We start from the raw sequence: 13,813 nt of genomic DNA on the forward strand, positions 1-13,813 counted from the left end.
GGTCCAATGTTGTTTGTCATATACATTAATGATCTGGATGATGGGGTGGTAAATTGGATGAGTAACTATGCAGATGATACTAAGATAGGTGGCATTGTAGATAATGAAGTAGGTATTCAAAGCTTGCAGGGAGATTTAGGCCAGTTGGAAGAGTGGGCTGAAAGATGGCAGATGGAGTTTAATCCTGATAACTGTGAGGTGCTACATTTTGGTAGGACTAATCAAAATAGGACATACATGGTAAATGGTAGGGCATTGAAGAATGCAGTAGAACAGAGGGATCTAGGAATAATGGTGCATAGTTCCCTGAAGATGGAATCTCATGTGGATAGGGTGGTGAAGAAAGCTTTTGGTGTGCTGGCCTTTATAAATCAGAGCATTGAGTATAAGAGTTGGGGTATAATGTTAAAATTGTACAGGGCATTGGAAAGGCCAAATTTGGAGTATCGTGTACAATTCTGGTCATCGAATTATAGGAAAAATGTCAACAAAATAGAGAGAGTACAGAAAAGATTTACTAGAATTTTACCTGGATTTCAGCACCTAAGTTACAGAGAAAGGTTGAACAAGTTGGGTCTTTATTCTTTGGAGGGTAGAAGGTTGAAGGGGGGACTTTATAGAGGTATTTAAAATTATGAGGGGGATAGATAACGTTGACATGGATAGACTTTTTCCATTGAGAGTAGGGGAGATTCAAGCAAGAGGACATGAGTTGAGAGTTAGGGGGCAAAAGCTTAGGGGTAACATGAGGGGGAACTTCTTTACTCAGAGAGTGGTAGCTGTGTGGAACGAGCTTCCAGCAGGAGTGGTACAGGCAGGTTCGATATTGTCATTTAAAGTAAAATTGGGTAGCTATATGGACAGGAAAGGAATGGAGGGTTATAGGCTGAGTGCAGGTTGGTGGGACTAGGTGAGAGTAAACGTTCGGCATGGACTAGAAGGGCCGAGGTGGCCTGTTTCCGTGCTGTAATTGGTATATGGTTATATGTCCATGATTTTTATCTATATACTGTACATGCTGAGCGATTACAAGCTTTGTGGTCAGCAGGGTTCACTGGCACACATACTGTCAGGATACGAAGCAATTTTAATGCAATGACGATATCGGTGGCTGTCCCTTGCTAACGCACTGGAGTGGGAGAGGTGTAAAAGGAGACCAGAAAGAGTCTCTTGCTGGATATGGAGCAGGCAAGAAGAGTTGAGCTGAAAGTCAGGAGCAGATGAGCAGTGACTTGGCCACCTCTGCTGGCCCGCCAACTGGAGAGTGTAGTGGTTAAGGGTCAAAACACTCTATGAAGGTTGGGCACCACCAGATGACATCTGCTTACGGCCAAAGGCTACCGTTAGCTAATCAAATAACTAAAGAGAGTACCCCAGTGTATGATGCTAGCTCTAGATTTAAAGGCAAGCATTCTAAAATACTTTATTTTTTTATACACATCCATGATTTTCATCTATATACTGTACAAGGACCTCTAAGTCTTGGAAACTCTTATTGTCAACTGTTTACTATTTAGAATCTGCTTAGTTGCAATCTTCCCAGCTCCAGAGAAGATAACCTCTCATTTGCCCACAGGAAAGTTGTTAATGTCACAGTTTTTCTCACTAGACTACTCTGTTAATTTTTCCCTGCAGAACAATTTATCTATAATGAGGTCTTTTTTTGTGTCATTGACAAACTTGGGCGTACAATATTCAAGCCTGTCATCTGAGTTCATTATAAACAGGAAACAGAAGCTCAGATCCCTACAAGTCACTGGTAGTCACACCCTTCTAGTCTGAGCACCTAGCCATTATCCTTACTCTCTGTTTACCGACTCGCACACAATTTTCTAGCTTTAACTTTATCTTACAGGTCATATGAAGGACTAATAAATGCCTTATAGAAGTCCATATAAATATCATTGGACATTCCTCTGCCAATTACTTTAGTTATCACTTCAAAAATTGTATCATTTTAATAAGGTATGATTTATCTTTACAAATCTCTACTGTCTATCTCTCAGAAGAAAATCTGCTGATGCTGGAAATCCAAGCAACACACACAAAATGCTGGAGGAACTCAGCAGGCCAGGCACCATCTATGGAAAAGAGTAAACAGTCAAAGTTTCGGGCCAAAACCCTTTAGCAGGACCGAGTCAATGTTTCAGGCCAAAATGTCAATTGCACCCTCTTCCATAGGTGCTGCCTGGCTTGCTGAGTTCCTCCAGCATTTTGTACGTGTTGATTGTCTATCTCTTTTTGGTTGAAAATTTTCACGGTGTTTAGTTTTTCTATCCTGCAGTATTCATTCTGGTAATTTCCTGACAAAAGATATTTGGCTAAATGACACACAGTTCCATAAGACATGGGAGCCGAATTAGGCTTTTTGGCCCATCAGGTCCACTTCACATATCAATCATGGCAGATTTATATTACCTCTCAAGCTCATTCTCCTGCCTTCTCCCCATAACCCTTAATGCTCTTTCTAATGAGGAACCTATCAACTTCCACTTTAAATATATCCAGTGACTACTGTCTGTGGCAATGAATTTCACAGATTCATCACTTTCTGGTGAAAAACACACTTCCATAATCTCTCCCTATTTATAAAGGGCAGAGTGAGATGTGCAGTTTAATAATTTAAAGGAATTAAAATTTGGTAGATAATAGTTGGAGCATATGTAGTGTCCTAACCTATTTCCTTCAAACTCATCTGGGTCCTGGTTTATTATTGCAACACACATACTGAGATATGGTGAAAAGCTTATGTTGTATTTTATTTCTATTTTTGCACTACAGGGTACTTATTTAATTTAACTATTTAATATATGGAGCATACATAAAATTATATATACAACCACACACTTAGTGTAATTCATGTTTTTTTATTATTATGTATTGCATTGTACTGCAGCCACAAAGACAACAAATTTTACGACATATGCCAGTGTTATTAAACCTGATTCTGATTGTATACCAAATCATTACACAGTGCATTGAGGTAGAACAAGGTAAAACAATAATGCAGAATAAAATGTTACAACTACGAAGGAAGTGTGGTGCAGGTAAACGATGAAGTGCAAGATTGTAACTAGGTGGATTGCAAGGTCAAGAGTCCCTGTTGTCATACTAGAGAACCATTTAATAGTCGTACTATAGTGGGGTAAATTCTTTCCCTGAGCCTGGTGGTATATGCTTTCAGGCTTTTGTATCTTCTGTTTGAAGGGAGAGGGAAGAGAGAATGGCTGGCATGGGGGTGGGGAGCTGGGGGGGGTGATTCTTTGATTATGCTGGCTACTTTACTGGCGCAGCAAGAAGTATAGACAGAGTTCATAGAGGGGAGGCTATTTTTTGTGATGTGCCTTGCTGTGTCCATAGTTCTCTACATTTTCTTGCAGTCACATGCAGAGAGGTCACTATACCAAGCAGCAATGCATCTAAGTAGGACCCTTCTAGTGTGCATCAATAAAATTGAAAAGGGTCAATGAGGGCATGTGAAATTTCTTTAACCTTCTAGGAAGTGGAGGCATGGGTGAGTTTGCTTTCCTGGCCGTGGTTGGACCAGGAGAGCCTATTGGTGATGTTTTCTGCTAGGAATTTGAAGCTGTCAATCCTCTCAACCTCTGCACTATTAATGTGGACTGGAGCATGTGCAATACCCTCCTTTCCTGAAGTCAATGACCAGCTTTTTTTTGTTTTGTTGACATTGAGGAAAAGGTTGTTGTGATGACACCCTATCACTATTTCGATCTTCATCCTGTACTCTGAATCGTTATTTGAGATATGTTGCACTACGGTGGTATTGTCTACAGAGTTATAGATGGAGTTAGAGGAGAACCGGGCCACACAGCCTTAAGTGTACAGGGAAGTAGAGTATGGAGATGAGGATACAGCTTCGTGGAGTACCAGTGTTTAGATTAATCATGCCGGAGGTGTTGCTGCCTATTGACTGTGCTCTGTTGATCAAGAGTCAAGGATCACGTTGCAGAGGGAGGCACTCACTCCCAGGTCTTGGAGTTATGACCAGCCTTTTGAAGAACAATGCATGCTATGACCAGCCTTTTGAAGAACTTCATGATAGTAGATGTCAGAGCCACTGGATGGTACAATCTTGTTTTTCTTGGGTACTGGGATGATAGTGGTCATCTTAAAGCTTGAGGGAACCACAAGCTGAATTGAATTGACTTTATTTCTTACATCCTTCACATACATAAGGAGTAAAGATCTTTACGTTATGTCTCCATCTAAATGTACAATGTGCAATTTATAGTATGTACAACAGTACAGTCAATATAGCATAGAAATACAATTGTATCAGTGTGAATTAATCAATCTGATGGCCTGGTGGAAGAAGCTGTCCCGGAGCCTGTTGATCCTGGCTTTAATGCTGCGATACCGCTTCCCAGATGGTAGCAGCTGGAACAGTTTGTGGTTGGGGTGACTCAGGTCCCCAAAGATCATCTGGGCCTTTTTTATGCACCTGTCTCTGTAAATGTCCTAAATAGAGGGAAGTTCATATCTACAGATGCGCTGGGTTGTTCACACCACTCTCTGCAATTGAAGGAATTACAGTTCCCATACCAGGCAGTGATGCAGCCAGCCAGGATGTTCTCAAATGTGCCCCTGTAGAAAGTCCTTAGGATTTGGGGACTCATGCCGAACTTCTTCAACCGTCTGAGGTGAAGGAGGCGCCGTGTGCTTTTATCACCACACAGCTGGTATGTACAGACCACGTGAGATCCTTGGTGATGTGTATACCAAGGAACTTAAAGCTGTTCATCCTCTCAGCCTCAGATCCATTGAGGTCAATAGGGGTTAGCCTGCCTCCATTCCTCCTGTATTCCACAACCAGTTCCTTTGTTTTTGTGACATTGAGGGAGAGGTTGTCCTCTTGACACCACTTGACAAGCAGAGAGAGGTTTAAGAATGTCTGCAAGTACCCCTGCCAGCTGATCTGCACAGGGTCTAAGAACACAGCCTGATGTTTTCTGCAGGCTCACTCTCTATAAGACTGATCTTAACGTCTGCAAGGTTTTGGCGCACTGGACACAGTAAGAGTAGATGACGACGTAGCCATTCCATGTTCAAAATGTGAATAGAGGGTGTTAACTTCACTGGGACAGGGTGTGCTGTTGACGCCAATGCTATCTAACTTCATTTTGTAATTTGTTACAACATGTAAGTCTGGCCATAACTGAAGGTTCCACTCTTTGGTGCCTTTATTTTGTTCATTATTGTTACTTAGTTTTGTTTAGTTTTCATCCTAATTTGGTGTTCATTTTGGGAGGATGTTTGACATGCTGTCCTTTTCCCTCTGTTACAAATTCTGTTGCAAACCAGATGATTCATCATGTCTGCGAAATCCTTACTTTCATTTACAATAGCTTCTGTGTAAAGAATGAAGCCTAGGAATTTTTCAGGGCCAGGGAGGAATTGCTGTGCTGGGGGGTGGATGGGGCGATGTGTAATTTGTGCGTGGTTTTGGATCATGGAGGGCTGAAGAAAAAAACTCAGGTGTCAGGACCTGAAGAAACAGAGCGTAGTGTCATTGGGGAAGGGGGTTGCTACCTTGTGTTTGGCTAGAGGGAAATGATGGTGTTGAAGATGGGAGGGGAAAGAGAAGTTGTAGATGCTACGGTTGTAGTTGTAGAGGGTTGGTGTTGGTGAAGGCTAAGGGTACTGAAACCAAGGCATCACCATAGTGAGGTTAAGTAGTCACCTACATGTATGCTGCACTAAGTGCCAAATTCCATGCACATTGATTGAAAAGTGAAAAGTTGCAGAAGCTGCAAGGTGCCTAACCTGTTGAATTTCTCCAGCATTTACTGTTTAATTCCATTCATAGTGACCTTCACAAACTAACGACCTTATTAGTATTACATAAGCAGGCCTTAAATTTGTTTGGGAGGCTGCTTTGATAAGACTGACTGCTAAGAGCAGATAATTTAATTTCTAGAACTGTAACCAAAATATGCTATGAGTGGTGTTGGACATCAGTGCAGTTTCACTTGTGAGTAATACACACAAAGAACTCAGAAATAATTTTGTAAGCTTTGCTGAAGGCCCATTTAGTACCCAGCTTCACTTAGAATTGTTTTTCCAATAAATTTTGTAGCATAGTGCACATAATGTTGTACTACCTGATAGAATTTCTCAAAACACACAATTGCCTTGAATACTCTAACCCATCCTTTACCCTAATGTATTAGTATATGCTGAATTATTTCAAATTCTACTTCAAAGTAATCAGTAACAATGGTAAACAATTTTTCATATTAAAATAAGAATGTTTGTCAGTAAAGTTATAAAACCATTTTGACAAAGAAAATTTCAAATACATTTATCTATTTTCTATAGGTAAATGGCACCTTGGACATCATGGCCCATATCACCCTAACTTTCGTGGTAAGAAAGCTTATTTCTGTCAAAAATTAAGTTCAAAGCTGAGTTTCCTGGACTGTTGGACATAATATCTGCATTGTATAAGTCTGAATAAACTCAAAGAACAGAATTAATTGCGGCAATGATTCACGTAATAAGCATTTGAGATCTTTGACAGAATAATCTGATGTTTGATTAGCATGTTGTTATTTAGCAATTGATCCATCTCAAGCATGAATTGTCAATCACCATTCTATGTGGCACACTATAGAACTCAGCTTTTTCCTATTTTTTAAGAGGGATGTTGGACAAGTAGAAAATTCAGTCACTTTAGCCAATATCCAACCTATAGCTGGGGAAGTGATGACCCCCTCCCTTAGGTTGTTTGAGATAACTGATTTTTAAATTCTTTCTTACTTCTCTTCTAATATTTATATATCTGTGCACTTGTAATGTTACTGTGACACCATAATTTCCTTTGGGATCAATGAAATATCTCTCCATATTGTGCCTATTATTTATAGTCACTAATAAAATATGCTTAGGTGCCAACTTGCTTGGAACACAAAGGGAGGACTGAGTCACAGACTGAAGAAGTTATTAGTGACAGTGCATGCATTAAAGTGATTAAGATTTAATTTTTCCAAGATGATGACTGATAGGCCATCTCCACAGAGAACAGAAATTTTAAATCATGCTGGGTATAAATGATCACATTCACCCTTTCTTTATTATGGAGAGTCATGGACACTAATGAGGTAGCGACAGGGAGTGGAGGAAGATTATAGCTGCTAATTTAACAGTTTAATGTACTTAGGCAACCAGACAATGAGTTCTAGCAAAAGCCTAAAACTTATTTTTAAATGTATTTTCTGATAGTGTCAATGGTAAATGCAGCAGTTGTAGTCTACTGTTGTTCATCAGTCATGCTGTCAAAATTACCCTATTCCAAGTGATTCAACTGACAGAAAAAAGGCTGTCATCCTAATATTAGCAGTCACTTTCCAGATTGGTGAAATGGAAAAATTCAAAGATTCAAAGTATGTATACGGAATATACAAAATTCATGGATTTGGTTTCCCTAAGTAAACTACTCAGTTTTGGTGGGTGTAGAGGCTAAAAAAAAATAGCAGGTAGGCACTGTGCCAAAGCTCTGTGTCTAAAATTAACCCCCCCCCCCAATCTCCCTGCCATCCTGTTATGCCCCTCATCAGCTTCCTAGATGCTCACCATTATATTGCTTCATATTTAAATAAAGTGGGAAGTCACTGGCAAGGGCTATTGCCCACCCCTGAAAATGACTGCCACTGTTTTGCAGGCGGGATTGAGACTGTGCTGTTGTCCCCACATGGAAAAAAGCTGAAAGGTGATAATTCATACAGGGACATTGTTGTACAATAACCACTACCTTGATTTTCCCTTTAAAATCTTAAAATATGCATGCCTCTTTGTTCAAACTATCACAAAGTAATAAAAGGATTTAAAGAACAATGTAAAAATGAAGAGATAAGCAAAAAAAAACACGGGCTTAAGAAATCACAGGAGAAACTATCTGAAAAAGAAGAAATGACTTCAGCATTAAACTTATTTTGTCTCTGTGTTCACTACAACATAAGCAATAAATATGGCCGAAATGGAGGGGGACTGATGTTCTAAATTCAGTAAAAAAATGCTATTAAGAACTATTAAGTTTTAGAGTAATGTATTAGAGTGGTTAGATGATGCTTGTAGATCCTGTCAGCTTCCTGTGAAATGGATTGGTTTATACAAGGAAGAGGAGGAGTAGGCCCCATGAGCTTGCTCTTAGCACATTGGGAAGTCAGCATTAACAGTTCTGGTAAACCACAGTATCTTGACCTTTTTGTTAATATAGTTTTTAGCAGGTTAGCCTCCTGCTAGAACAGTTCGGGTAAACCACAGTATCTTGACCTTTTGTTAATATCGTTTTTAGCAGGTTAGCCTCCTGCTAGAAATCTTCATCATCAGTTAATTTCTGCAAAATAATGATGTGTAATTTACTCATTAAAAAAGAACTACAACTTCACCCCAAAAATTAGCTCAGTCATATATTTCATGAATACACCTGATTAGCATTCTGTACTGGACTTCCAATGTAAAAGGGTGTGTGGAAACATGTTATTAGCAAACTTAAATTATGGTTAATATTGTTAAATATTGTTTTGATTTATTACAGGATTTGATTACTATTTTGGAATTCCTTACAGTAATGACATGGGTTGTACAGATGATCCAGGGTACAATATTCCTCCAAGTCCACCGTGCCCCAGGGATTCCATCCTGGAAAGGTAATTTTGCTAAAAATCTGAGACAACTGCCTAACAATTCAGATAGGCAGTTAACCATTAGTAGCTGACATTTTTGAAAATAAGATGTACCTTTGCAATGAGCATTATCCAGCATGGCTAACAAATTGCTCTTAGAATCTAGAATCATAAAACAGGTACAGTGTGAAAGGAGGCTATTTGGCCCATTGTGTTGTGTTAGTATTCTATGGAGAAACTGACTTCTTCCACACCCTTACCCTTTCTCTGTAGCCTTGCACATTTTATCACATACTTATTTCAATTCCCTCTTGAAGACCTTGATACTGGTTTGTGGCCTCCTGTGCTGTTACATTGAGTCCCCAACATAAGTTTGAATATTGCAGTTTTCTGGACTTAATACTGGATCCTACAAACAATTCTGAGACTTTATAAGGCATTGCTCAGACCACATTTGGAGTATTGTGAGTGGTTTTGGGCCCCATATCTAAGAAAGATTGGAGAAGGTCCAGGAAATTTTCAAGAGTGATCCTGAGAATGAAAGGGTTGACGTATATGGAGCATTTGATGGCTCTGGGCCTGTATTCGCCAGAGTTTAGAAGAATGAGGGGGGATGTAATTGAAACCTACTGAATATCAAAAGGCCGAAATTGAGTGGACATGGAGAGAATGTTTCCAATTGTGGGAGAGTCTAAGACCAGAGGGTACAGCCTCAGAATGGAAGGATATCCCTTTAGAAGAGATGAGAATTTTCTTTAGTCAGTGGGTGACAAATCTGTGGAATTCATTGCCACAGATGTTAATGGAGGCCAAGTTATGTTTTTGATTAGTAAGGCGACAGAAGTTATAGGGAGAAGCCAGAAGAATGAATTTGAGAGTGAAAATAAATCATTCATGATTGAATGGTAGAGCAGATTTGATGGGCGAATAGCTTAATTCTGGTCCTATGTCTTATGGAACCTGCAGTGCATCCTAGATACAATCTACACAGTACACAGAAATGTTCTTTCTCCTGCAGCCTTGCTTCTTTTCACTTCTGTTATCCTTCTAACTTCAAGCTTCTCAGTGCTCCACAAAATGGAATAACTTCCATTTTTCCACACAAGCCAAATCTTCAAAATTTCATACTCCGCACTTCTGTCAAATCTCCTCCAGTCCTTGAAAGAGAACAGTCCCACCTCTACAATCTGTGCTTATAACTGTCATCCCTCATCCCAGGAAACAGTCTGGTAAAATTTTTCTGGACCCTCTTGTAAACCTTCACATCGTTCCTATAGTGAGCAATCAGAATTGGACAAAATTCTGGTCAGTTGAGGCCAGACCAATCTTTTATTTTTAAATGTTTTTTATTGTGAAGCAACATCAGCTTAACCACAACAGACAATGTCCTGAAGTACAAAGCTTCTTTTTTCTTTTCTTTCTTATAACAACATTATGAAAATCGAATGAATGTATGTATAGTAAACAAGCAAAAAGAAAAGGAAACCCTACCACCCCGTCTCCTTTCCCCTTCCCAGCCCCTCCCTCCCCTCCAGACCAATCTTTGATATAGGCTCAGCGTAGCTTACTGTGTTTGCTCTCTATACTTCTGTTGATACATTCAAAATTGTATTTACTTTTGAAATGTTTTCTTTGTCAGATCTGCCTCTTTCAGATACATTTCAATTATACCTTCAGGGCCTGAGCTCTGCTCCTGCATCCCCTTTAATCCACATTATCTCTCCCCATTTTTCCTAGCGGATGTATTACCTCTCAATTCCCAGCATTAAACGTTATCTGCCATGTATTTGCTCATTCCACCAACCTGTTTATATCCATGGCATTCTATCCTTATGTTCTTTGCTGTTCAAAATATTGCCATGTTTCTTGTCTGCTGCAGATTTTGAAATTGAGGCATGCACCTCCAGATACTTAGTATAGATCAATAAAAGCAATGGCCCTATCTCCAACCACTGGGGAGCTATCTGCCAGCCCAAGTAACAAACATTTGTCTTGACTCATTATTGTCTGTTACTCATAGCTTCATACCTATGCTATCAGTGTTCCTTTTATGCTTTAAGCTTCAACTTTGCTGGCATGCCTGTAATATGGCACTTTTTCAAAAAGCTTTCTGAAAGGCCACATCAATTGCATTAATTTCGTCATTTCTACCCATAATCTCATTGCAGAATTCCATCAAATTGATTAAATACAATTTACCCAGGTGACTATTAATCCTATAATGGATTGATGTTTCTGATTAAATTGACTGGCCTGTAGATCCTGGGCTTATTTTCATTCCTTTTTTTCTGAACAAGAGGCGGCACCACACCTTTATCCAATAAGCACTGAAAGATGGTTAGTTTCCCAGCAACGTCCTATCTTAGTTCCTTCAAGTTAGTACGTTACATTCCACCTAGTCGTGCTGACTTATCTACTTTAAGTTCAACCAACTTATCCAATATTCTAACACTATCATATTTTAACCTGTATCTGGAGGGGACCGTTTATTTCCTTCCACAGATGCTGCCTGACTTGCTGAGTTGTTAAAGCATTTTGTGTTTATTGCTCAAGATTTTCAGTATCTACAGAATCTTGTGCAGATCATAAGATATAGGCGCAGAATCAGGCCATTTGGTCCATCAAGTCTGCTCTGCCATTCTATCATAGCCGATTCGTTATCCTTCTCAACCCCATTCTCCTGCCTTTGACACCCTTACTAATCAAGAATGTATCATCCTCCACTTAACTATACCCAATGACAGCTGTCTGTAGCAACGAATTCACAGATTCACCACCCTCTGGCTAAGGGAATTCCTCCTCATCTCTGTTCTAAGGGAAGGGCCCTCTATTCTGAGGTTCTGGCCTCTGTCTCTAGACTTGCCCCACTTTAGGAACCATCGCTCTCTACATCCATGCTATCTAGGCCCTTTAATATTCACTGAGTTTCAATGAGATTTCCCCCCCACCCCTCTATTCTTCTAAACTCCAGTGAGTACAGGCCCAGAGCCATCAAGTGCTCTTCATACGTTAACCATTTCATTCCCGGAATCTTTCTCGTGAACCTCTAACACCTCAACTATTTTATCCTCCTCTGCAACCTCTTGCTTGTTACAGACTGATGTATTCATGTGACAGTGTCTCGGCATTGATGCGCAGGCTCCCAGGTTTGTTCTTTGTCAACTCACTATTTCATCTACTCTCCTTTTGGCCCTTAAAATCCTTTCAAATTGTTTTGCATTATCATTGATGTTGCCAGCTCCTCCTTTCCACCATGCTGCCTCAGCCTTCCTTATATTAATTTTTTTAAGTATCTATCACAGATTAAAATCATAGTAGATCTAATAGTCAGAAAATTTAAAAAAAATAGTAGATGCTTTAAATATGAAATAATATCAGAAAATGCTGGCCAAACAGCACCTGTGGAAAAAAAGAGGAACAGAGTTAATGTTTCAAGTTGACCTTTCATCAGTACTTTGTCAGAATTTGTAATGATCTCTGGATCAAGTGGAAACATTCTCACCTTTGACCTGAAAGTTTGTGTATTAAAGTGTATTAATCTGACATTCCAGTACAACACTGTGAGTGGTACTCTTTTCCAGACGAGATCATTAGTTTCCTCCATTTTTGGTGCACTAAGTAGTCTATGTACATATTGTTAATAACCAATCACTTTGCCTAAAAATTTCATGAACATAAGAAAATAGGAGGAAGAATAAGTTACTCTTCCTTTCATACCTGGTCTACCATTTGATATAATCATGGATGATCTGTGCTATTCTCTGCTTCTCTTCTATACCGATTCCTCATAGTCTTCATTTCCCAAATTAAAATAAAATTTATTTACCTTAAACCCTTCAAATGAAATGGCCAAAGAGATGTTTGAAACACTGATATGGTGTTAAAATGGTGAAACATGGAACTTGACAAGAGCTGCCAAGATCCATTGGGAAAATGCGGGAAAGCTACAGTGACCTTGCCCCATGACATAGGCAGTCAAGAGGCATTGAAGACTACTGGTGTGGCGAGGGGGAACCTAGGGTGGTTACAGTGAATCAACTGTCCTAATGGAGTCCCATGCCATTGTTCAATCCAGACCACTGTCACATTCAGGACAATCAGTGATGCAGAATTGATCCTGGCCAATATTCATCCTTCAAATCAACATCACTAGAACAAATTATCTGGTCACTGCTGATTTCTAGGAGCTTCATATGTGGAAACTGGTTGCTACTCTTTTTGGAAAACATGATCATGACTGCACTTGAGTTGGTTGTAAAGCACTTTCAGATCTTCTAGGATTGTGAACGGTCCACTATTAGTTAAATCATTTTTTGTATATTGCTGAAAGTATGGGTTTATAATTGCACTACCCTCTGTTAGAAAATAAGAAAACCAATCAAGCATTTTTACATGAAAAAAATAACATCACCAGGGTTTTGTCATGATCTTTTAATAACCATTTGAATACTAAATATTTCATCTGGTTTTTAATATGGGAAAATTGAGGGATTAGTGTGGGGTGCACACTCAGTAGGTCAAAGGGACTGTTTGTATGCTGTATGATTCCACAACATTTCCATTGTCAAATATAATATGTTAATATAGATAAATTTTTATACAAACGTAGAATTACACATATAAAATATTTATGTATTCCCAGATTACTTACTGTCTCCTTCTATCCCCTCATTGTGTATTTTTTTCTTAAAGTCTGTCCTCAAAAAGTGCTGTAAGAAACTAGAAAGTGAAACCTCAAAGAGTTTTATTGCACACATATGACTACCATTGCATTCATTGATTGACTGCTTAAATAGAAAGGTTCTGAAATAAATAACTTCTGTAATAGGCAATACCTGTGATATTACACCTTCACCGAAGGTGCTTCATAAGAACATCTCACAAAAGTTGTGACACTGTGCACATAAGGAGGTATTCGAATGAAGAGTGGTGGATATATGGAATGCTCTGCCCCAGAAGGCTGTGGAGGCCAAGTCTCTGGATGCTTTCAAGTAAGAGATGGATAGAGCTCTTAAAGATAGCGGAATCAACGGTTATGGGGATAAGGCAGGAACTGGATACTGATGGTGGATGATCAGCCATGATCACAGTGAATGGCCTACTCCTGCACCTATTGTCTATAAGTTTTAGGAAGTATGGAGAAAGTAGAAGTTGGATTCAAAATTGTA

The 13,813-nt window shown here is 39.3% G+C and overlaps 1 protein-coding gene across 3 annotated transcripts in view; it reads left to right on the forward strand.

The window, feature by feature from the left end:
* Positions 1–13,813, forward strand: part of arsg (arylsulfatase G) — a 204,550-nt gene that overhangs the window by 139,212 nt on the left and 51,525 nt on the right. For all 3 annotated transcript variants that reach the window (XM_063074489.1, XM_063074487.1, XM_063074488.1), the window contains 2 exons: positions 6,340–6,387; positions 8,558–8,669. In XM_063074489.1, coding sequence (XP_062930559.1) covers positions 6,340–6,387; positions 8,558–8,669 — 160 coding nt within the window. The remainder of the gene's footprint in view (positions 1–6,339; positions 6,388–8,557; positions 8,670–13,813) is intronic.

This window comes from Mobula hypostoma, chromosome 22 (genome assembly GCF_963921235.1).
Source record: "Mobula hypostoma chromosome 22, sMobHyp1.1, whole genome shotgun sequence".
Taxonomy (NCBI): Eukaryota; Metazoa; Chordata; class Chondrichthyes; order Myliobatiformes; family Myliobatidae; genus Mobula; species Mobula hypostoma.